This window comes from Pelecanus crispus, chromosome 12, assembly GCF_030463565.1.
Source record: "Pelecanus crispus isolate bPelCri1 chromosome 12, bPelCri1.pri, whole genome shotgun sequence".
NCBI lineage: Eukaryota > Metazoa > Chordata > Aves > Pelecaniformes > Pelecanidae > Pelecanus > Pelecanus crispus.
In genome coordinates, this window is record NC_134654.1 from 26,151,976 (window position 1) to 26,176,664 (window position 24,689).

The 24,689-nt window shown below is 50.9% G+C and overlaps 1 protein-coding gene across 2 annotated transcripts; it reads left to right on the forward strand.

The window, feature by feature from the left end:
- Window positions 1–353: 353 nt before the first annotated feature.
- AXIN2 (axin 2) lies at window positions 354–23,832 on the forward strand. 2 transcript variants are annotated; one of them, XM_075719964.1, is made up of 11 exons: window positions 354–395; window positions 1,003–1,932; window positions 7,926–8,066; window positions 13,659–13,761; window positions 15,670–15,810; window positions 16,021–16,517; window positions 16,656–16,838; window positions 17,123–17,341; window positions 17,941–18,036; window positions 19,263–19,430; window positions 23,706–23,832. In XM_075719964.1, the coding sequence occupies exons 2-11, from the start codon at window positions 1,109–1,111 to the stop codon at window positions 23,830–23,832; spliced, it is 2,499 nt and encodes an 832-aa protein (XP_075576079.1). In that variant the 5' UTR covers window positions 354–395; window positions 1,003–1,108. The 2 variants fall into 2 exon arrangements, with proteins under 2 accessions (XP_075576079.1, XP_075576078.1); XM_075719963.1 differs by lacking the exons at window positions 354–395; window positions 16,656–16,838 and having other exon boundaries at window positions 1,109–1,932.
- Window positions 23,833–24,689: the final 857 nt, after the last annotated feature.

A 24,689-nucleotide genomic window follows, 5' to 3' on the forward strand; every position in this document is an offset into this window, starting at 1 on the left:
GCGCTGCGCGGGCGCGGTGCCTGCGCGGGCGCGGCCGGGGCCGGCTGCTGCACGGGGCTCGGAGGATCCAAGTCGCTCCGGACTTTTTTCCCCCCCTTTCCTTCCCCCCCCCCTCAGCTCCGACCTCTCTCCTCCCAGCCCGTCGCCATTTCTGGAGCAGGTTTTTTTTCATCATTATTATTATTGTTGTTATTATTATTTTGCACGCCCGTCCAGCGCCGGGCAGCCTGGCCGGCTGGGGGCTGCGCCGCCCGGGGGCTGCCCCCCCGGTCCCCGGCCCCCCCTGCTTCTCCTTTCTATTTTATTTTCCTCTTCCCGGAGCGGGGTTCGAGGGCTCCCGGCCCCGGGGGGGCGGCGGGGGTCGGGGGGTGCCCGGGATGCCCCGCTGCGCCCAGGTACGGCCGCCGCGCCTTACACCCCCCCCCCCCCCCCCCGCCCCGCGTATTTTTTAATTTTTTTGGGGGGATCCGTGCTCCAGCATCTGGTCTCCGCCGAGAAGCCCCCCAAGCCCCTCTCCCGAGCGGCTGCGCCCCGGGGGGGTCGGGGCCGGCCGCCCCCGGCAGCGCGGAGCTGGGCGCGCAACGTGCGCGCTGGCGGGGGCCGAGGGGGCACGGGGGGTGCGGAATGGAAAGCAGATGCGGGGGCAGGGCCGCCCCGTGCTGCCGTGCGCTGGCGGGGGGGCCGCGCTGCCACCCCCCCTCCCACCCCCCCCCGCCCCGGCCCCGCTAAAAGTGCGCCGGGAGTTCAGCGGAGCGGATCTGATAGTCGCGATCGGGCTGGCGATAGAGCCGCGCTCCCTCTGCCCTGCCTTTCTCTCTCGCTCCCCCTTTCTTTTTTTTTTTTTTTTTTTTTTGAATGTGAAGAGTTGAAAAGCCTGTTTACTTTCTGTCTTTGATGTTGGAAGGATCTGGTTTTGATTAGATCAATACTCCTTTTTTCTCTCCCCCCCCCCCGCCTTTTTTTTTTTTTTTTTTTTTTTTCTCCTTTCCCTTCCCTTTGCAGAGAGGAGGCTCAGAGGATCCCCTGCTGACTCCAGGCAGAGGAAGGCAGAGGCGCAGGCAGCTCCTGGAGGATCTGGGAGCCCCTCTCCCCGTCGGGCTCCGGAGCCATGAGCAGCGCCGTGGTCCTCGCCCACCTCCCAGACCCCAGCAGCAGCTTCAGGGAAGACGCCCCCCGACCCCCTGTCCCGGGGGAGGAAGGAGAAGCACCATGCCCGCAACTCGCCAGCTCGTTTCTCCCCAAAAGCCAAAGCTTCAAGGCCATGCCGGTGCCTCCTGCCCCGCGGAGGAATGAGAACGGACTCGGGGAGCCGGAAGGCAGCGCATCTCCGGACTCCCCTCTGGCCAGATGGACCAAATCCTTGCATTCCTTGTTGGGAGATCAAGATGGTGCCTATCTTTTTCGGACCTTCCTGGAAAGGGAAAAATGTGTGGATACCTTAGACTTCTGGTTTGCCTGCAATGGCTTCAGGCAGATGGACCTTAAGGATACCAAAACTTTAAGAGTAGCCAAAGCTATATACAAAAGGTACATCGAGAACAACAGCATTGTCTCCAAGCAGCTCAAGCCTGCTACCAAGACCTACATAAGGGATAGCATCAAGAAGCAGCAGATAGATTCTATCATGTTTGATCAGGCACAGACTGAGATTCAGACTGTGATGGAGGAAAATGCCTACCAGATGTTCTTAACTTCCGATATATACCTCGAATATGTAAGGAGTGGAGGGGAGAATCCTGCTTACATGAACAGCAACGGACTGGGGAGCTTGAAAGTTGTCTGTGGCTATCTCCCGACCTTGAATGAAGAAGAGGAATGGAGCTGTGCAGACTTTAAAAACAAAATCTTGCCTTCGGTGGTTGGACTATCCAGCAAGACGTTGAGGGTTACGGCGAATGTCAGAGCTACGGAAACGATCGAGAACGGATACAGGTAAGGGAACCCCTGGAAGTGGTGCTTTGTTTTAACTTTCAGGACTTGTGAGAGTGCTTTTCGGAAGGCTGTTGGGGTGCCTGCTGGGGAGCTAGCAGGGAGTCGAGGGGAGGCTGGGCTTCCCGTGGGGCTGGGAGCACGGGTGCTTCCCCGCACCTCCAAACACTGGAATTTGGGGGGCTGTGGGATGGGTTTGGGGGTTCCCCCCCGCCTCTGTAGAGAGGAAAACAAGATACTGTGCTCTTAAGCCCGATTGGCTCTTTTGGTTCTCTTATAGATCAAAAACTTCATAGCAACTATGTCCTCCGGACATACGTTAATTATTGGTTCAACTTTCAAACGTATTAAGAGCAGTAGTAGAGTGGATCATATAGACGCATGAATAATGTAACCTACTAGTTCCCCAGCTCCACCATCAACCAGTGTTTAACTATGTTGGTTATGTGGGAAGCAATTGTGCGGTCATGGAGGAGGAAATGTATGCACTTATTACATCAAACTCTGCAACTTGCACAAAATCTGCTTTTATTTTGACCGTGCGCGTGTGATCTACGGCCTCTCCCATCGCGTTGGGTGTTGGTATCGTGTCAAAGCCATTCAGGGTGGCTTTCAGCCAATGCATACAGGAGGATACTTAAAATTGAGTGCTTAATGTAGAGACGTTCCAGGTGTAGAGTAATAGTAGATCATTGGTGCTCTCCTGTAGATCTTTGGTGCTCTCCTGTTGGCCGTGTGCTCAAAGTTAAACTCATCACGACGTGGTTGTGTCTGATGGCAGCTCAGGAGGATGCGGGGAGTGTCGCGTGGTGGCAGGGCCGTCTTCTGCCCTTGTCTCGGGGTGCGTCTGCGTCGCTGAACCCTTCTCTTTTGTTGGAAATGGTGATGGCACAGCGGTGTGAGGGTGAAGAAAGTAAGAGCCGTCTCGGAGTGAAGGGGGGGATGGGTAAGAGAGACTCTGATGAGCAAATGATGAGTTGTATAATCCTCTGAAAATGTATTCTTTCCTCTCCCCACCCTTGCCATAAATGCGGATTGTTGAATCAGGGCTGTGAGGAGAGGGCTCTGCTGGCAGATGTGCGCTCTCCTCCGCTGGCCCAGGAGGTCGGGGTTTGGTGCGGTGAGTGTTTGACATCTCGTTTACAGGAATTTTGAGAGCGTGTCTGTGATTCATGGACATCAAAGGGCATCAGGCTTCTCCCGGGGAGGCTTTGCTGGAGCGTGCCCTCCTCTCCTGCCCCGTGGAGAGCTTCCAGCTGTGCCAGGCTTCCCAGCGCTGAGCCGCCGGGAGCTGGGAGGGTCCCCTTGGCCGTGAGGGTGCTGCGGAGCCAGAGGCCTCTTTGGTGCCCTCCTGGGGGCCCTCCCTGCCAGCGGAGGGGTGATGGGCGTGGGTGCGGACGGCAGGGATGCGCTTCAGCCCGCTGTGGCCCCTGGACCTCTCCCGCTGGGGGGGGGCACTCGCTGGCAGCTGGTCTGTGGAGGACTTGGGTTTTGGGATCCTCATCTCGTGCCTGAATGTTACTGTCTGAGCATCTGCTGTTCTCCAGAACTTGGTTTGAACTGCTGCCCTTCGCTTGCTTTCCAGGAGGGGGATGTTTGATGCTTTTATCTCTCAGCCTTTGTTGGTATTCAGTGCTGGAAGGGCTTGGCTGTAATGTTCTACCAGAGCTGCAGGCCCTGCTAAAAACCCACATGTGCCTTGTCCAGGAGAGCTCTCGCAGAATGGTGGCTGCTTGCCTGATTAGTGCTGGGTTTTGGGGTTTTTTTTCTTTTCTTTTTTTTTTTTTTCTTTCTTTTCTTTTTTGTCCAGGGATTAATGCAGCTTGTGCCTCACATGTCAGATCTACCCTCCTAGGACATTAGGTAGTGCATTTTGCTTTGATCACCTTCTGTTGAATTTCCAGGAGCTTTTGCTCTCCATGGGGCCAAGAGATCTCAATGCAAAGAGAGGGAGGTCAAGCTGAGATGCTTCTCAGTTCCTCCCTGAGCTATCCATTTGTGAAGCCACTTGTGCGTGCATGTGCTAGAAGCTGATGAGCATATGGATGGGTTATCTCTCATCGCTCGGCATTTAGGATTGTGTTTAGGATTGGAGCTGAAGCTTGCACAAAGTCTGTCCTGGTGAGTGGCCAAACCACACCTCCCTCCTCGTGCCTGTGATGGAATTAAAGAATTTCTGCTCAGCGCGTACTGGTTTTGAAGCGCTGTGCAGGCTCTCGCCACTCGCTTCGGTGGGTTTCAATGTGATGATGCCAGCGCAAGCCGGGAGCGCTGGGCTGAGCGCACCTGATGGTGGGAGCAGAGCAATCTCGGGCCAGCCCGGTATTTGGACAGGAGACCACCTGGAAATCCCAGGGTACGGAGTCACGGCCAAAAGCACGGCAAACGGGAGACCACAGAAGCCGTACAAGTTGAAAGACTTTGTTTGGCCCCAGCATCGGTGATGGACAGGAACAGGAGAAGTCAAGTGAAAACACGGTGTTTGCGCCTGGCTGCGAAACAGGCGTGTGCATGCAAACTGCTGGTTGTGTATTTGGAGCCCTAACGCAGGGAATATTTTAAATGTAGAACCTCCCTCTTGTCCTTCAAAGCGACTCCCCTCCCCTCTAGGTTGTGGTGTGGTTAAAACCGGCCTCCCCACGCTGCGCTGGACCTGGCCCCATGCTCCAGGAATTCCAGCTATTATTTATACGCACTTCTAAATTTATCACGCGCGAGTTTGTGTACACAGAGAGCGCTTCTTCCTTTGCAGTGCCGCCGTGTAACGTGGTTTTGTTCAGTCCAAGGTGGACTCATCTGCCTCCCATTAAGCTCTAACATCAGTGGGACTGGCCTTGCTTTGGGAAGGCTGGGGCTTGCAGATGGCCTTCTCCCGGCTCCCAGTGCTTCCTGGCCTTTGAAAGGACCCGCCGGTGGAGCTCCTTGTGTGTGAAGTTATTGGAACCAAGTTTGGCTTCAATTATCAAAGTAAATGATGCTATTGTAAAGCTATGCTCGAAGCAGTGTTCTACAATTAGAGCATGGAAGCTGTGATTAACATAGTTAAAATATACTTTTTTTTTTTTCCCCCCAGGTTTGTGCATGAGTGTTTTTTTTTTTCTTTTTTGTCTTTAAACCTGTGATTGCCCAGTGATGTTTGTCCCAAGAAAATACTTAATGAGATTCAGTTTTGCCTCAAAATACTCCTAGTAGATTTTTCCTCTCTCTCTGTATAAATCTGTGGTTTGAACTGCTAGAGTGCTTTTATTTCTAAGAAACGGAGTTTGACAATTAAAAAAAAACCCCACACTCTGAAATGGCGCCCTCGTAATAGGGGGTGCAACCACGAGCCCCTGAAATTTTCATGGCATTATACCACCTCTGATATGCCCATTGCCTAACATAGCACATCGAGAGTTACATGCTGTGTGTCATCGCATCAAGATAAGAATAGGCTGAGAAACATCAGACATTCTCCTTGAAGCTCCAGAGCAACTGCTACCTGACAGCTGAAAACACTTTGCGTATTGAGTTTGGAGCTGGGGTGTGTGTTTGTGTGTGCAGCATCTGCGGCAGGAGACCACCGCTTTCCACTGGAATTTAAAACCCTCGCAGGCAACTTGATGCATCTGGGTGCAATTACTGTAGTAAGGTGGTCAAATTTAAAAAGAAAAAAAAAAAAAATTATTAAACCTAGCAAAACAGATCCTATTGGTTTTCTTAGAGGATGTGGGGATTTCTGTGGGGCAGTGTGCTGGAGGTGGAGTGTGGGGGCTGGCTTTAAAAATACATAAAACTTTGGGGATTTTTTTTTTTTTTTTTTTGGCCCGTAAGGTGTTGGTAGGTGAATCAGTGTTGCAGTCCAGTACTGACGGCAAGATGAGTTAGTTCTGGCCACTTTCTCTAATTATATCTCTCCAAACGCTGTGTTTGGACACACCTCCTCTCCCTGTGCCGTATTCATACGGACCCGCTGCCTCCGCCCCCACCCCAGCCTCTCCAGCAATCCCGTCTGCTGGAAGAACGTGGCACATCAGCCCTCCTGCACGCAACCAGGGTGACACAGACGTCTCCCAGCAAGGTGGTGGCCCTGTGCTGGGGAGCATCCTGCATCCCTGAGCCTCGTGGTCCTTGGATGCGCTCTCAAGACCTGAGCCAGCTTTAAGTCAAATAGTTACAAGAGTTGCATCCCTTACACAGTCACCCCAAAGCCCACCAAGGACCTAGGAAGGGTCCCTTGGACTGCACATCCCCCTGAATCAGAGTAGAACACTACATGGTTTTTAGAGGAACTTTTTTTGTAGTAGTAGTAGGATAACTTAGCTTTCAGCCACATGTGGAATTAATTTATCTTTGAAGATTTAACTTCTTTCCTGTGGCATTCCTTACTATCTCTTTTTTTCCTCCTCCTTCTTCCCAGATACATATTTTTTAACATCTTGATCTCCCCATCAGAAATGCCTTGGCCTCCTTCGGAAAGGAATGCAGCCCCGGCTGGGCTGAATACCTGCCTGCAGCCAGCCCCGCGCCTCTCATACCAGAGAGGCCTATCTTCCCCACCATGCTTCCCTCTCCTTTTTTTTTCCTTTTTTCTCCCCCTTTTTTTTTTTTTTTAAACTTAAGCCTTTGTGGAGGCTGCTGTTTTCGGTGCTGGCGGAGGAGGAATGCGCGGCGGTGGGGGTGTGGGTGCCTGGCTGGCGAGGGATGGAGAGCGGGGCGGTGGGAGGACATTGCTGCTCACTTAAACCCAGCTGGTCCCCTCCAGCCCCCGTGGGGGCAGGGAGGTGGAAAGCCCATTAAAAAAAACCTGCCGAGCCTGCTGGCACATTCCTTAGGCCCCCAAGTCCTGGGTAAGTGGCCCTAATTATTAAAATCAGCAGTCCTTATCAGATGACAAGGCCTTTTGCTTTGATATACAAAGGCTGAAGCTTAACAACCCCGTCTTTCCCTGGAAGAGGGACAAAATGTGCACCTTAACGTGGGGCTTTCAAACCTCCCTGCATAATCCCCTTATCGCCTGCTGAAGATATGTATATTGATCCTGGCTGGGAAGTTGGAGTAATGGGAGGTAGCAGGCGGGGGGGGGACGCCCAGGTTCCCCCCGCGCTCTGTGAGGTGACCCTGCCATGGTGACCCCGCCACGCTCCGTCGCAGCCCGTGTCACTGCCCGTGAATTTTGCACCGCTCTTGGGTACGCAACTCAAACATCCAGGCTGGGCTTGGGGTTTGCTTCTCCAAGCCAAGCCAAAGGTGTTGGTAGCGGTAACCCACGTGCCTGTTGATACAGCCTGCTGCTCCTGTCCTCGCATCCCTCTTCCTCCTCTTCCCCACCCAACTCTATGCACAAAACCACAGGTTGAACAAGTAGTAGGTTCCCCTAAAAACTGGGCCTTTTTATTACATGTGTATAATGCCAGGAAGATGGCACCCATCTTTGGGAGGCCAGGCCTGAGACAGCAGATTTCAGCCCTGTCCGTGCCTCCTCTGACACGTGGTGGTCCTGCCCCAGTAGTTTTGGGCAGTTCTCTTATTTCAGGCAACACAGATACCGTGACTTGTATTCCCAAAGGGGCCCTAACTCCTGCCTTCAGAGTCGACTTAAGCATTTATTAGCTGGTGTCTCAATGGCTTTCACTGGGACTTGAGCTATGAACTTCTTGGTCTTTTGCCCACCAGCAGCAAAACTCCTGGCGACCTCAGCAGTGCAGCATCAGGTTTTAAGGACCAAGGTTTTGAAGGTATCAAAGTACGTAGAGGTGCTTCCTGGGATTTTCTAAAGCGCGCTTCCAGTGCGCGCGCTTCCAGTGCTAAAAGCAACATCTTTAAAGCCGGACTTGGGGTGTGTTGAGACAGTGTGTCCTGGTTGCTGCTGGTCTGAGCAATGGATGGTTGGTTGCTTCTGAAGAGGTTGAGCAGCCAGCATGCCTGGTTCCCATAAGGAGAGTGCTACCATGAAACTTGTGTGTTTTTCTCTAGCCCAAGACTGGTAACTAGATTCCTGTTCTGCTTGTCCCTAGGTCCTTCAAGAGGAACGATCCCGTTAACCCATACCATGTGAATTCTGGCTATGTTTTTGCCCCAGCAACCAGCGCGAACGATAGTGAAATATCTAGCGATGCCCTGACGGACGACTCCATGTCAATGACGGACAGCAGTGTGTAAGTACCTTGTGTTGGCCGGGTCATTTTGGGATGCGTCATCTGTGAATCACCTGCGCCGATGCACCGTGGGGGCTTACAGGAGTGATGGGTCCGGGGTCATCACCCTGCTTCTGCTCGCCGTTGACTTAGGGGCTGCTGAAACTGAGGTGTGCGCCCAAACCGAGAGGTGTGGCAGGGCATGGTAGCCTCGCTCTTCATGCCGTCACCGGAGGTATCGGATGGAGTAAAATAATGAATCCCCCTATTGCCATTTTGCAACTGCAGCTGAGCAAACGTGTTTTCCCCGATGCTAATGCACCATGCTGCCTGACTAACCCAAGGAGCGTATCTCCCTGAGCCTTTTTCTTAAGGCCAGGCTTCCTTAACTAGTTATCAGTCATCAAAGAGGAGGAGATTACTTCCTGTAGGAAGTACTTTCTGTAATTAAGGTTCGTCATTAATGTCAGAATGTACATTAATAGGGCCAGTGACCTGAAGGGGCAAATAGCTGCTCATCTAGTGTGGCTGGGGCAGTCTTCAAAGAGCCATTTGAATGGAGCTGTGTGGATCAGGTCTGGGTGTTTCAGGAGCGTAGGGATGAGAGATGATGCTGTGGCTGAGGCCAGGAATTGCAGGATCTGTCTTTTCCTCCTGACTCTGCTGAGAGGTGTGCAACTCAGAGCAAGTCGTTTGACCGTTCTTCCTCAGTTTGCTTTCCCCAGCAGGAGAGAAATGGTGCTTTTGTGGCTGGGGGTAGAGGAGAAATAACACTCACTTAGTGCTCCTCGGGACCGTTTTGTTCAACTGGGCAGAAGGCGGATGTTGCCGTTTGTGCTTCATGATCTTCCCTTAAGTACAAGTGCTCTAGAAAAGCCCACCTGTAAACAGTGCTGCATTCTTCGTCTTCATCTCATAGGTCAAACTTGTCCAGTGTCTCTCTCAGATGTGTCCAGTGATTACTGTGTGCTCCTCGGAGAGGTTTGCATGCTGGGTTTTTAAAGTCAACAGTGCTGCGTGATGATGCACAGCAGAAAACAGGACTTACCAAAAATCCTTGATGCGTAAACAAAGTCTTTTTTTAAATGCACATGTGTATTTTGAACTGATATTACGGAAAAAAATAGTTTGTTGTCCCACCAGATTCCCTTATTGAACAATATTGGCATTAAATAAAAGAGCTGAATCATAGGGTGACTTCTTTATTTCTTCTTACTGGCTCTGGTTGTATGTGATCATGTGTCAACAGAGCATTCATTGGGTTAGTCATTTCTGGACCAGTGTAGGGTCACTTGGGATTCACAGGGCTAGGATTATACCCTCTCTTCACAGCAATGCCAATTGTAGGCCTTATACAGATGAGAGCACTGAGTGAGAAATAAAGTGCATGGTGGATGAAAGGCTTAACTGAATCGCTTTCAGCCCATTGTTAGTCCAGGGGAGCTTAGCGGGGATGAGAGGGCAGCAGCCTGCTTTGAAATTTGCTTGAACAAGTGAATAGGAGCTCCCCATAAAGCAGCGCGTGAAAGGAGCCCGCCTGTTTTTTCCTGCCGTAACAATAGCCCGCGCAGGCTGTGAGAGTTTGGGGAAGCTTGGCTGATTAAACTGCCCGCAGCTCCAGGTTGGGGGGCGGCGGGGAGGGCTGGGGAGGGGGGGAGCGGGACGGCGGAGGCTGGAGGAATATTTCCTGCTGCAGAACCGGTCCCCCGGGCATCCCCGGAGTCACGCTCCGTCCGTGGGGCCGGGAGCAGGCAGGCACGCCAGGATGTTGGGTGGTTTTGGAAGTGGGAGAGGTAAATTGGCAGTTTTGGAGGCCGGGCTTAAAGTTAAGGCTGATGTAAAACTTCCTTTGCAGAGGCGACGGGCCGCTGCCAAGATCGCAGTAGAACATGTGGGATTCGCAGCCTCTCCTGGCACCTGGCTCCGCTGGTTGCTGAAGACGCTGTCGGGGTTTTTGGGGCGCAAACCCGCCATGCTTTCACAGGCTGAGCCCCGGTGCTCTTCTGCCTGCGAGGTTTTGCCCCCCTTTAACAGAGGACCCAGGTTTATTCTGTTTCGTCAGTGCGAATGCAAATTAGTTCTTTTGGCTTATATTGCTATCAACTGAAGAGGAAAAACTTGTTCTGGAAAAGTCTGTCAGACTCAGTAAAGTGAGTTGTGTTTGTTTTTTTTTTTAAATAAATCTAAATCTGAACTGTACTGGAATTAGGAGAGGTCTCCAAATAATGCACAATCTACCTTTTTTTTTTTATGATAGATGTCAGGGATCAGTCTGTCTGTGTATATTTTGTAATAGCCACAAAGCATCATGCAAATTTATATTTCCATTTCTTGATTGGGGGGGGGAGAAGAAAGGGGATTTTTTTTTTATTTGCTTGTATCTTATTTATGGATTTACTTTGGACACAGGGGAATGCTGCTGAGCAAACTTCAAATATTACCTTATCTTACAAACCAGGCTTTTGATGTTGGCAAGATCAGAGGCTTGTTTCAGAGCCGTTGCCAAATGAAGATGGGAGTGAATGCATATGCGCATGAGTCTGATATTTCAAAGCAGCAGTAAAACTACATTCAGGTTAGGTCAGGCACATCTGAGTCAAAAGGCTAAGATAATTGGCTCAGCTTAAATGGTAGCTGACTGGGTAGAAGACTTCAAACTAGTGTTTCCCCCAGAAACAGATTGGCTTAGCCCCAGCCTGGTTAGCTGAAATGTTTATAATTAAACTCTACTATTTAGTGCCTAAACTCTGTAGCTCTTCAGCCCGCAGCTTTTAGTAGCCAAGAAAGTGAGTGCAAATGTTTGCTGCTGGTGCAAGGGGAGAGGTGGCACCTGGAGAGCTGGGGTTAACCCTTGTCCTGCCCCGAAACCTCTGGCCAAGCTCAGCCTTTTCATTTCAAAGGTGCTCTCTCCTGGTCTGGGGGGTCTGCTTCAGCATCGGGGTTCCCCCTGCCCCCCACATCTCTTGCTGTACGGAGCCTGGCTCCAGCTCCATCCGTCTGTCCCTCCTGGGGTTGGGGATCGCCCGTTGGTCACCCCTTCAACCCTGGCGTTGTCCATTTTCCCTCTGTTATATGGAAGGCCTAGGTTTAGACAGCCCTCATCAAAGTGGTTGTAGAAGTCCCTCCCCATTCCCCAGGCTGACTTTCCCAAGCTGCTCCACAGCCTTCCCATCCCAGTGAAGTACCTCTTTTTTTTATTATTTTTATTTTTTTTTAATTTTTTTTAATCTTTTTTTAAATTCTGCACATTGTTCCAAGTTGTAAAACTCTTCTGACAAGGCAGGGCTGTAGAAGCAGGGAGCAGGAGGTTTGATGTGGGGCTCTCCAGTGCAACCGGAGGAGTTTTAGGGGGAAGAAGGAGCCTTCGTACCGGCCTGAACGAGGGCAAATCTTGAATGAAGCGAGGAGCCACGCTGTTGGGTCAGCGTTGCTTTTCCTCCTCCTTTTCGAGCCGCCCTGCCTGGGAACGGCACGAGTCCCCGCTCCTGCTCCATAGCCTGTCCCAGGACTGCCCCTTGGGGCAGAGGTGGTCCCCCGGAGCTGGGAGCATGGGGACACCCTGCAAGGAGATGTGCTCCCAGCTGGGTGGCCGCAGCAGAGGGGTTGGGGGCGGCATCTCGTGCTTGCAGACCTGGAGGGAGGTGGGGAGCGTGGGAGGGCTGCAGGGCTCCCCGTTGCCCCTTGGTCGTGTCTTTGGGTGCCTCGTGTTGAACGCACAGACCTTCAGCTGCTTCCCCACTCTTCCCCATCTGGCCTCTTGGACTGCCATTTCTAGAGGACACCTCCTCTTCCATTGAATGTGTTAACAGGATTAGTTCCATATGTATGTATGCATGTAACGTGCTCATGCTGGCATTTTTACTTACCTTTAAAATGCCTATTTGCTGGTTATTCCCTATATTGAAGGTCTTCCCTAAGAGATCCTTATCTCAGTAAGCCTCAGTTAACAAATGTGTCTCTGAAGGTACAGATGATTTGGTTTTCACCTTAGATTTGCTTTTCTCCCATCCTGCCCCAAAGCTAAGGCATGTCATATGCCCCAAGCCCTGTAGTCCCATGGGTTCATGGAGCAGAAATGCTTGGTGGCCACCAGCGGCTGCGGTTGGTGGCCATGGCTGGCTGTGATGGCTGGTGCGTGCTGGGGTGCTTCCCTAGAAAGAGCTCCCGAGGCCCGTGTTGTGCAATGGGGCCATCAGGACAGTTAGCTCCTTCCGCTTGTAATGAGACCTGTGCTCGTGGACCGTGTCTGGAGGAGGCTGATGTTCATCATTGATGTTCATCATTGTGGCATCAAGGACTTCCCTGCAGTGCCTGCGTGCTCTCTTTTATTATAAAGATTTTCCCAAGTTTTTTAAGATGAAATTGTTCTGGTCTTTCACTCCGGGCTTTGCAGCTTAATCTTGCTCATTCAAACAATTCAATGGCAACTGAACGCTTTGGCCAAGACCTTCACAAAGGCCTCTGATAGCGTGCTTCAAACCATGATCATGGAGTGATGGCATCCAATCATCCTCCTCAAGAGAAGGGACCTGGCGTCTCCAGGAAGGCATTCCCTCGCGCCTTGTCTCCGGTTGCGTGTCCAAAACACGTCGGTGTGTGCCCACCGCTGCCGTGGCCGCGGGGGGTGGCACGCAGGGCCGCCATGCCACGTTGGCTCCCCTGGCAGCAGCGCAGGGCCGCTGCTGCCTGCTGGGCCGCCGCCACTCCTCCTTGGGCAGGAGCTATTTTCTCCACTCGGGAGATGAGTCAGGTGTGGGGGCAGGTGGATGAAAGGGACGGGACCAGAGATCAAGGTTATGCAGCCAGTCTGAGGGAAGGGGTGGAATTAGACATTCAGGATCTCCAGGCATGCTCTTCCGGCTGTCCCCGCTGTCTGTAGAATGCCCTTTAATCCTAACTGAGGTAATTTTTTGCGTGGCCGGATGAGAACACCCCGCATTGCCTCGAGCGAGCTGTGCGGGGGGCTGTTCCCACCGGTGCTCCTCGCCTGCTCTCTTCATGGCTTCCCGGCCACACACTGGTGTGGCCAAGGGGAACAACGTCGTGCCCGCAGGGTGCGGCCCGGCTTTGCGGTGGCCTGCCTGTGCCAGCCAGCCCCAGGGCAGGAGAAACATCCCGGATCTTAAGTAGGGCTAGAGATGGGGAGCAGCCCTTTGGTGGCCATCCATCTTCAGCCTCTGCCGCCGTGTTTCCATGGTGCCCACACTCCATGGGGTGTTTCAGAGCTTGAGGGGAGTTGTGGTCTTAGCGTAATTCGGTGGTGGAAAAGCAGCAAAAATAAAGGGCAGAAGCAGAAACGTAGCATTGGAAGGGCCTTTCTGTGAAATGCCTCAGAAGTGAAGCTGATGGGATCTTTGGGCATCTTCCCGCGCAGCGTTGCCTTCAGCTTGCTTTTCAGCTTGCTTTTCAGCTTTTGCGTTATTACTGCGCATCCACCTAGATGGTGACGCAGGCGCTTCCCAAGATGTTTGAGGCTTCAGGTGACCGTCCGGAGGGCTCAGCGCCTCTGGGAACGTGGGCCTGTGGCGTGCCTGGGTGGTTTCAGATGGAGAAGCGTCTTGGTTAGAGCACGGGGAGAGCCCTGACTGACAGTGACCTCTCTTCCCTGTGCAGAGATGGGATCCCCCCGTACAGAATTGGGAGCAAGAAGCAGCTCCAGCGGGAAATGCATCGGAGCGTCAAGGCCAACGGTCAAGTTTCTCTACCTCATTTTCCGGTAAGTTCAGGTGGGAGCTGCAGGGTCTGGGTTGGCCATGGGAAATTCTGGGACTGGGAATGGGCATCATGGAGTGGAGGGAAGGGAGCAGGGGAGGAGAGCGTTTCCATCCCGACACGATGCCAGAGAAGAGATGCTGCTTGGTGTTGGGTAGGAGCCATGTGCTCTCAGCATCCTTGCAAAACCTGCTTGTGTACAGTCCCATTTTGGTCCTCCCCTGAAAACCAGGTGCTAATTAAGGCTTTTCAGGGGCACTGAGTTTGTCCTCCTGGTCTAAATCCAAGCAGAGATGCCCCAGTTGGGTCTAGTGAGAGCCTTGGCTCTGGCCACCACCCTGACACCTCCGCCGGGGGCGAGCAGAGCGGGGCTTGGCCTCATGCTCATCGCCGGTGGCCTTCGAAAGCACATCGTCTGTAAGCTGGCGGGAAGCAGGATCTCCCAAAAGGGAGACATTTACAGCAGATACGTGCCTTGCTTTGAGGGGATCCGATTCGCGGTGTTGCCGTCCTCTCGAAAATTAACTCACTGACTTGCTAATTCAGTTGACTTGCAGACACCCGATTCCTGCAGTGCATAAACTGTTTACACAGACAAGTATAAACTTATCTTGTCTTGAGATTAATATGCCAAAATTCCTCTTTCTGCTATCTTAAGCAGCAAGAAATCATAGATGATATTTCTGGGGGGGGGGGGGGGGGGTGGTGGTTTATGTGGTTTTTCTTTTTGGTATTTCCCCCCCCCCCCCCCCCCTTCCTCCCTAAAGAAAGTTCTATAGCCTGAGCTTGTAAATTAGATTATTTTGTCCCAGGGCGTGCAAATCGACTTTCTCTGTAAGGCAGTGCTTTGATCAGGGACTGAATAGAGCCAGCTTGTGTAAGAGTGACAATTTCCAGCAGAGTGGCCTTTTTCTACCCTCACATCATTTCTGGAGCTAAGTGGTTGCCGGAGAGAGGCCCCACCTCATCTGGTGGGTAGTATGTGAAAGAGTTGGCAGTTCAGCTTTCTGCTTTCAGGGGGGAAAAAAAAGAGGGAGAGAGAGGGAGAGTGGGGGCGAGGAGTGGGGTGCGTGGCGGTGGCAGGAGGGAGGGCAGAGTTGGGTGGGTGGTTTCTTTTTCCTCTTCTTTTTTTTTTTTCCCTCCCCTTTTCCTGCCATGTTTGCTGCTTTTGGCAGAAATTCGCGTTTTGCCTTTTTATATTCTGCACTTGATTTGGAGATGTTCCCTTTTTCCCTTGATAGATCTGCTTGAGGCAGCCAAGCTCAGCAGTGTAGCACCGCTAGCCTGCAGCAGCTTTCTTCATTTTCTGTACAAAGAGATGGGGGGGGGGGGGGGAAGAGATCTAGGACACTGTTGAGACAACACTACCTCAAAGGTGCCCAGTGTGTAGCCAGGAAATAAATTACCAGCACTTCTCTGATCTGCAACCGTTTGACTTCTTTTTTTTTTTTTTTTTTTTCTTCTCCTTTCCCTTTTTCTCCCCCATCTTATTTTTTTAAATTTCCAACTCCTTTCTGTTTATACTCACTTTATTCCTTGAGTTAAAGTCTCTCCCTCCCACCTCAGAGGTTTTTTTTTTTTTTTTTTTTGATGTTTGACAACAGTCTTTGAAGATTTTCTACTTCAGAGTAGCTACTGATGGGCTGGTTGTACTACAGAGAGAACAAGCGGGGTTCCTCAGAGTGCGACCAACTGCTCCTGCCGAAGGCAAACGCTGGTGGGGAGGATGTCACTCCATGAGGCCACAGCACTAGCTCATAAAAATCCAGAGCAGACCATGCCTAGTTGCGGTCGTCTTTTCATCCAAACATGGAGACACAACAAGCGTAGCGGGGCCGGCGATGCCGCTCCGGCTAAGCACCCGTGCTGCCCGCTAAACATGCCTTGTGCCTTCTGTCCCTGCTCCTTGTAGAGGACCCACCGTCTTCCCAAGGAGATGACCCCAGTGGAGCCGGCTGCCTTCGCCGCGGAGCTCATTTCCCGGCTGGAGAAGCTGAAGCAGGAGCAGGAAACCATGGACAGTCTGGAGGAGAGGCTGCAGCAAATCAAGGAGGTAGGGGGATTAACCCTCCCGGGGCTGGGCAGGGCTCGCGTGTGCTGCCCAGCTTGGCGGGTGGGCGGGAGGGGGCCGTATCCTGCCCACGGGGAGGAACGCATTTTGATCTCACCACAGTTAGTGAGCCCATGGGGGGGGTATCCCAGCGCACGCCTCGCGGGCTCCCCGTCTTCTTGCATTTATTCCTCGCCATCGCTTGGCCGGCAGGACGAGGAGAAGGAGGGCTTGGAGCTCCCTGCCACCCTGCAGAGCAGTCGGGAGATGGTGAACCCCCAGTACCCGCAGCACCCGCTCTCGCTCCTGCCCTCCGGCAGCTACGAGGAGGACCCCCAGGCCATCCTGGACGAGCATCTCTCCCGCGTGCTGAAGACCCCCGGCTGCCAGTCGCCCGGCATGGGCCGGCACAGCCCCCGCGCCCGCTCCCCTGACCGCCTGCTGACGGGCAAGCTGCAGCCCGGCACGGCCTCGCCGGCGGCGTGCGCCTTGGTGGGTAAGGGATTCATCACCAAGCAGACCACCAAGCACGTCCACCACCACTACATCCACCACCACACCGTGCCCAAGACGAAGGAGCAGATCGAAGCGGAGGCGGCTCAGCGGGTGCAGTGCTGCTGCCCGGCGGGCAGCGACTACTACTGCTACCCCAAGTGCAAGGGCCACCCGAAAAGCACGGACCCCCCTCTCCCTCCGCTGGAGCCCTTCGGGTAAGTCACGAGCATCTTTCTCCATTGCACCCACCCCAGACCGTCACCCCAGCATCCCCCCTGCGATGGGGCCGATCGGGGTGGTCCCGCAGCAGCGCAGGGGGCTAACGGCGGGCTCATGTCCCCTCTCGCCATCAGCAGGACGGGGACGCTGCCGAAGAGGCCGGGCAGAGGAGCGGAGAGCGTCGCCCTGCCGGCCGGGGACGGGGGGCTGCCCGGCCCCGGTGGGGTGCAGCTGCCCGGGGGCGAGGCGGACCGGGCGCAGAACGTCTGGCAGTGGATGCTGGAGAGCGAGAGACAAAATAAGCACAAGCCCCATAGGTAAATATGCAGCTGTCTACAGCAATATCGCTCCCGGTAAATATTTATATATTACATGGGCTGTCTATTTTTACAATCGCTAAAAACAAATGAGACTCTTTGCTCCTCCGGTTTAATATAAAAGCTGTTCCGCAGAACCAGAAAAACCACAAAAATGTCATGTTTTTGGCAATAAACCTCCTTTCATGTTATGACAGACTTTTGAGAGGGAGCGAGCAGAATAGGAGCTGCTATTAAAGTCATATTTTCCAGCTTTTCTAACCCGACTTCTTCCCCTCCCCAAGCACACAAAGCACAAAGAAGGCCTACAGCTCCGACTTCGCCAAGGGGGCCCCCGGCCGCCACCACCCGTGGGGGACCGGCAGCCACCCGCGCGGGGCGCAGCCCGCCCACCCCTTCGTCCAGGACCCCGCCATGCCCCCGCTCACGCCGCCCAACACCCTGGCGCAGCTGGAGGAAGCGTGCCGCCGCCTCGCCGAGGTCTCCAAGCCGCAGAAGCAACGGTAACGGCCGCGGGAGGGATGGTCGCGGTCCCGCGGCGGGGTTTGGGGAGCGGCAGGGGTGGGAGAGGTTTGCCGGGCGCCGGTTGTGCTCATCTTCGACCAGCGCTCGGGCTGATGGCGGGCAAGGCGGTGGGCGAGCGTGGTGGGTGTCCTCCCCATCTAGGTAGAGGGTCAGCCACGGGGCCGGGACCGTGGGGACGCGTGACGGCGCGGCTTGGCCGAGCCCCAAGGATGAGCCTCCTTATTCCAACCCCACCCCACCCCGGCGCAAATACTTTGAGTCCTAGACTATTACTTCCACTCTTTTGATGGCTGTAATTTGCCCATTTTTCCTCTGGGACGGACTCCAGCTACATACCAAGTGGAGAATTGGACTGGTTATCGTTCATTTGGGTATGGAAGGATAAATTAGCCCACAGCATTTTTAATTCTTCCTTTGATTGTTTACAACATGTGAGGGTTGATACAAAGAGCAAACTTAACGACCCACAGGAGACTTCAATTAAGAAGATTGTATTTCAACAATTTTTTTAAAAAGTTTTTTTTTCTCTTCCCCCCCTCCCCTTCTTCCCCACTTGCCCTCCCCCTCTCCACTTCAGATGTTCAACCTCAAATCAGCAGAGGGATCGAAACCACTCCGCTGCCGTTCAGGGGGGAAACACCCCTTTCTGCAATGCAAGTCTAACGACAGAAGAGTGAGTATTGCACACGCAGAAAAGGATTGGGAAATATATATATATAAAAAAAAAAAAAATTATATTTTCATTAAATGGATTGCGCTTTGAAAAGAGAGGAAATTCTTATATCTGAAATTTTGTCTTTCAAACATTCTTCTTAAAGAAAGAACAAAACATTTTCAAATCTTGTCTCTGGCTCTTTTTAACTTGCATTCCTGTAAAGTGGACAAAGATTGGATTAGTCTAATTACAGGATGGTTCTTTTAACAAGAAATCTGCTACAGAGAGGTCTAAAATGGCCTAAATAATTAAAGTTTTCTTTCTTACCCTCTTCATCTTAAGCAATGAGTAATGTTTGAAGTCCAGACTGAGCCACCTGACTAGAGCCTTTCATTTTTAATTGGTTGACCTTAAGTCCACCAGCTGTCTTTGCTAGCAGCTTTTTTTCTGAAGCCACTCTACAAAGACTTAGAACAAATTAGGAAGACTAAATTACTGCGGACTAACACTTTGTGACCTTTTGACATGCCAAGTGTACATTGCCTCAGAAGCAGTTGTAGGTTTGGCTGCATGGTATTCACTAGAGCGTTGCCATTTTGCCGGGTAATATTGTTTTAATTATTCTTTAAGAAGGGTTTCTTAGTGCAAATGACAAGATCCAGTTAATTTTATCCTCGCTGGGAAAAGTAAGATTACCTGTGTACTTCAGGTGAAGAATCTGGCAGTGGTTTTGCTTTGTTAGCTGTTGGTGGTTGCAGGTGGTTTTGTGCACGAGAAGAAAGCTTGGCAGATGCTTTGTACGAAGGCAGATGAAACGAGCCTTTTTAAAAATCAGAGGTGCGCAATACTGGGGCTCGCTAGGTAGACGTTAGCCCATGGTGAGCCCTGCGCACGCTCCCCTGGCCCGCGGTCCTGCTCTGATGCTTCCAGCAAGCATCGAAACTCCATCCCTCAGTTCTCCCACCCACAAAAATGGTGCTGCCCACGGCCGGGTGCTTTGCGATGCCGCCATTCCCACCATCGCGGCGAGCAGGAGCTGTTGTGGGAGCCCAGCGAAGGGCTGTGCGAGTGCCGCGTGACAAACTCGTGGCGCGTACGGGAATATCGGACTTTCTGGGTCAGCCCAGGATATTTCTGACCAGCGTTACGTGGTGGCAGAAACACCGCTGGACTGGGCGCGGTGAAACGGCTTGTTCTCAAATGGAAAAAATAGAGGGGTTTGTGTGTGTTTTCTGTTTTTTCAGTCACAAAGAGCCAAAGAAACTGCCAGTTGTTCACACCTCTCAGTCGAGTGAGCTGGTTGTCACCTATTTTTTTTGCGGAGAAGAAATTCCCTACAGGAGGATGTTAAAGGCCCAGAGCCTGACACTTGGGCACTTTAAAGAACAGCTGAGCAAAAAGGGAAATTATAGGTAAGAATCTGTCGTTTGTTCTTTAGTATATTCTAAGAAGTCAAAAGAATCAGCAGATATTTTGCAGGTCTGCCTGCAGCGATACATTTACCTTGCTTTTCAGAGGCTGTAGATCTTCTTACTCTCTTCCCACTCAAACCAAGAGCAACTTGGAGATGGAGAAAAGGGCCCCGAGGTGCAGCTTGGCTGTGGGGCCACCTCCTCTCCATCTCCCTCCCCAGCCTTCTCCCCCACTTGCATAAGGATGCAGGCTGGCGGGCTTCGTGCTCCAACCCTTGGCCAAAAAAGCTTGAATACCAGGAAAAACTGGGATGGCCTTGTGGCAAAGGCTTGGAGCGGTGGGGGTTCGGTTTCCAAACTGGGGTCAGCAGTCATCTTGGTGCTGGCCTCCTGCTTTGCCTACTCATTTAATTTTTTTCATTTTTTTTTAATTGTTTTTTTGCAATGGTGTGGTTGTCAATGCGGTCAGTGAAAGGTTGGGATGTTGCATCTGAGTGGACGTGTAGCTGAGATGCAGCGAGCTCACTTTTTTCTTTGTTAGGGGGGAAAAAAAAAAAAACAAACCTCTCTGCCCTGCAGGGAGAGCTCCACCAGCGATACCAAGTTCCTCCTCAGAAACCCCAGCAAACCCTGCCTGTCTGGTTTCCAGGGCCCAGCTCCCAGTTTAGCCAGTTTGCTGCTTCCCCTGCTCTCCTAGTTCCCATGGCAGTAGCTTCACATTGGCTGTTTTTGCTGTGCTTTCCCAGTGGATCTGGGCATTGGTGGGATCATCTGTTGGCCTCTTCTCCTGCAGGGTGAGCAGGAGAGGGAAGTTCCAGCTTTAAGTTTTGACTTTGCACAGAATTTGGTGGTGCTTCAAAGAGCCAGAAGGCTTGCCCTATAACTGGCAGCCTCTGATTTAACCTCCACATTGTCATTTGGGTTTGGTACGAGGACTTTTCCAGCTGGTGCTCCATCACTGGCCTGTCTCTAGCTTTGGGAAGTCCACCTTTGCAGCTCAGAAGTGGGTCACCTAAGGGCACTCGCGTGCCCAGCTGGGGTCTGTCTATAGCTGTTGCGCAGCGGGGCTGAAATACCGCCCATCCTTCCCCAAAACCACCTTTGCAGCCCGCCCAGCTGCCATCAGATGGCAGCAACCTGCAAGTACGCCCAACCTGGACAACCTCCAGGAGAGGTCTCTGGGCTTCTTGCACCGTTGCACCATTTTCCAGCCCCTGAAGCCTCTCCTGGCCCGCCGTGCTCTTCCTCCGGCTGACGCGGCCTCATGGCCCGGTTGCAGACCAGTTTCCCTGGCCTCACCGCTGGTCTCCGCTGCTCCAGTGGCTGTATAGTCCCACCTGCCCCCCAAAAAAGAAAAAAAATCCTTTTTTTTGTTTGTTTGTTTTCCGTGACATTTTTTTTGTGATGCCCGAGTGCAGGAATAGGCTACTAAAACCTCTGTGGCCCAAAAGCCCCTCCAGGTGCAATTATTTGTGCCTTGTCAGACTGTAATTACTTTAGAAAACGTTTTTAAGTGACTGACAAGGATGAAACAACGTTTTGCTTAGATCTCACCCCTTTACACCTGGGTAAAGACAATACAGAAATTTATAAAAGGAACTTGGGTACATGCCCAGTATTTTATCTTGCACAGGCACAAGGTGAAACTAATTACACAAATGTGTGTACCTCCAGGGAATCATTTTGATCTAAGCTTTGACTTTTGGCTGGACTTTGAGTGAAACTGCGGGTGACCTTCAGGGAAGAGGTCCGCAGTGCCCGGAGTAGCGTGTGTGTTACGGGGAGGCACTAACTAGGCTGCTTTGGTCACATCTGGCATTGATTTCTTTTTAAGGCACATTTAATAAGCATGTCTTTGAAGCCGTTGCCTTTCATTTAATGCACAAAGACATGCAGAAATGCTCCGCTCTCCAAATTCTTTATTGATTGGATCAGTTTGCGAGGCGGGTACCTTGGGCTCCCGCGATGCCAGAGCCATGCGGCCGGCCCCGCCGTGGGGCAGCCACCAGGAAATCGCCGCTTTGCTTTCCTCTCCCCCCACCACCCCCCCAAAACAAAAAAAAAAAACAAAAAAAAAAAACCAAAAAAAAGAGGAATTAAGCAGTGATTTAATACTGATGGCGTTAACAAAAAACAAACATACACGCACAAAAAAACTGGGTGGTGTCGGGTAATCTGAAGATGGCAGCGGTTCAAAACAGAGCTGTAACGCCAGGCCTGCTCGCCTCGATTGGTGCCAGATGTCCCAAAAAATAAAAAAAAAAAATTAAAAAAAAAAAAAAGAGCAAAGCTTGCCACATAAAATATGTTTCAATGGAAGGCCCATTTCTGAGCAAATAAGAGCAGAGTGACTTGTTTGAAGATGTTGTGGGGGAGGATTTTTTTTTTTGCTTTGCCGCCTCTTCTATTTTCTTTTTCCCCTTTTCTCTGTGAAATAAGGTTGTAATTATGTAAAAGGTCATAGCATGTTTTCTCAAATAAAAATTTTGTAAACACAGCCAGCGCTTGGGCTTGTGGAGGAAGTTATTGGGAAGAGCGGCTGTTATCTGGAGAGGGGTGGAGAAAGGGAAAGGGAAGAGAAAGTTCTTTGTAATTCATTCAAACTTTCCCTGGGTTTTTTTGGTTTTGTTTCAAGGCTGCTGGCCTGGGGAATTGTGGCCTTGACCTGCAGCATGAAAGTTGGTGGGAGCTGGGCCATTGACTTCAATGAGTGCAGGCTCTGAAGGACTTAAATAAGATGTTTTTCCTTGCTGAGCCATTAAAGACACAACATGTGTCAGCTTGGAATGACTTTACAAAAATAAATCCTAACCATACCTTGACTAGATGGAGCTGGTTTCGTCCCTTTGACTAAAAAGCCAGCTTTTATCCCCCCCTACCAAAATAATTTTAACGTACCCTAAAAATAAATAGATGTGCAGGCTGTTGTTACTGAGTATTTTAAAAATGTGTAATAGAACAGTCACTTTAAAAAGAAAAAAAAAAAATCAAACAAAGGCTAAGACCCTGCTGTGGCTCTTTCAGTTTTAATAGTAAAAGTGAGCTTAATTTGATCTCCTTTCCCATCCTACAAAAGTAATAATTGCAACCCCCTTTCCCCTAACAAACATCTGCCAACCCCAGTTGCCTGCAAACTACAGGGGAGGGGTTAATTTTTTTTTTATATATTTTTTTTCTTTGTAATCCATCTGATGGAAGGTTTTTGCCATCCCTGGCGATCAGATGGCGAAGCGCTTTTCCAAGGGAGCAGGCATGTCCGAGGAGGTGTGCGGCAGCAGACGGACAGGCTCCCTAAATGCTACCCCTCTGAATGGAAGCCCTTCATTTGTGCATATGCAATTAAGCAGCCTTAGAAGGAAGAAAGCTCCAAACGGGATAAAAGGAACCTTTAATCAAGAAGCTGAACGGTCTAATTCAGGATAATAGAGGGGTCCTTACTGTTTGACACAGGAGGGGTGGGGGTGCTTTTTGTCTCTGGGAGCCTTGGCTTCATGATCTAACGACCCGGAGCAAAAGAGGAGGAATGCAGGACACTGCTACTTGACCTCCCCGTGTCACATCCCGCAGGCTGGACCAGGGCTGCTCTGCGCCTCTGGCTGCTAGGAAGCGTCGGGAAACAAATGCGGGAGTTTCTGTCACTTAAAATGGATCCCTGAATTAGGCATTTGGTTGTTTCGAATGTCAAGCTCCTTTTTTTTCACTAGGAGCGCCGCAGAGTTTCAGCTTTTGCGTTGCAGGAAGCTGGGATGGTTTTCTTTTAATCCATCCGTATGCCTAAAAAGCCTCTCCTTTTAATAACAGTTGCTAATTTTAATGTTGGCTTTCAGCTCTGAAACAAGAAAACACATGAAAGAAAGAAGGTGGGGAGAGAGGGGAACCTTGAGAATGCTTTGCTTTGAAATTCTATTTATTTATTTTTTAAATAAGATAGTTGACCAGAAATCGCCGCGCGTTCTAATTGTCTTTGCGGCTGAGGATATCCACTGCCAACGCGTATAATTTACTCACTGTAGAAGCTGTTGTCACCGCTGAGGAGCGTGCGCAGCCCTGCTCCCTCCATCCCATCGCCATCCCTGGCAGCCCCGGGGAGGCTTTCGTGTTGCTGGGCCTGAGCAGCCCGGAGGTTTTCCTGGCAACGCTGGGCGCCGGAGGAGCATCCTAGGAGGGAGAGATTGGAAACGTTGTGGTTAACAGACCTGCCAAAGCATCCTTTGCTCTACCGTTTTTTTTTTGTTTGTTTTTTTTTTAACGGCGTTTTAATTCTCCTTACCACAGATACTACTTCAAAAAAGCAAGCGACGAGTTTGACTGCGGTGCGGTGTTTGAAGAGATTTGGGAAGACGAAACCATCCTGCCGATGTACGAAGGAAGGATTCTTGGGAAAGTAGAAAGGATCGATTGATGGCATCTGTGTTTCTTAAGAAAAGTTAAGCTAGAAAAGTCTTTGGACACACAACAGTAGTGATGACAAAGAGGAAAAAAAAAAAAAAAAACTCTGAAGGAAAGTTTTGAACCAATGAAGAAAAAAAGTGAAGTCTATGAAGACTTTGCTGAAATAGCCTTAGAGGAAAAAAAATGGCATTTATTATTCATGAGTTGGGTACTGAGATGATAAAAACCCTGAACTATTTATTAAAAACATGACCACTGTTGGCTATTGGAGATGCAGACCGTGTTTGAGAGACTTCCATACATAATATATGATTTCCTGGGGATCTGAAATCTATGGACTAAGAGAAACTGTGTATAGCTTACCTTAACAGTAATCCTTATTGATATTTATTGAACAGTCTGTTTTCCCTTAAGTCCAGTTTTTGGATATGCTGCTTTAACAATGGAGAAGAGAGGGGCTGGGAAGTGGGGTGATGGGAGGAAGGATTTTATTTTTTTATATTGTTCCCACTATCTAAAATTTAGGAGTTTGGCTATAAGCGCATTCATAATTTTTTTTTTTTTTTTTTTTTTTGAAGGGGGAGGAGGGAAGGAGTGACATTGTGCCCAGTATTTCTCCAAGTGAAGATAAAACTTTTCTAAAGAAAAAATAATAATAAAAGCCGAAATAAAAATACTGTCCTACCATTCGTCTAGAGACCGGTGCATTTTAATCTATGCTGCTCTAATTTGAAATAAAGGTCTTAAGCGTTAAATACATTAGATGCAATATAACAACAGCAACTTGTTAGTTTGTCCATGGATTTCTGCGGTGTGAGGTTTTTGCTTTGCTGCAGTCAGTGGTGAGTGGCCAGTGCCTCTCTCCAT

What these genes read in the sequence shown, in the direction of transcription:
- AXIN2 (XM_075719964.1), top strand. Translation starts at nt 1,109, where the DNA reads ATGAGCAGCGCCGTGGTCCTCGCCCACCTCCCAGACCCCAGCAGCAGC. An exon ending in TCAATGACGGACAGCAGTGT is followed by an intron (nt 8,067 to 13,658) that starts GTAAGTACCTTG and finishes TTCCCTGTGCAG; the next exon opens with AGATGGGATCCCCCCGTACA. An exon ending in CCTCCGCTGGAGCCCTTCGG is followed by an intron (nt 16,518 to 16,655) that starts GTAAGTCACGAG and finishes TCTCGCCATCAG; the next exon opens with CAGGACGGGGACGCTGCCGA.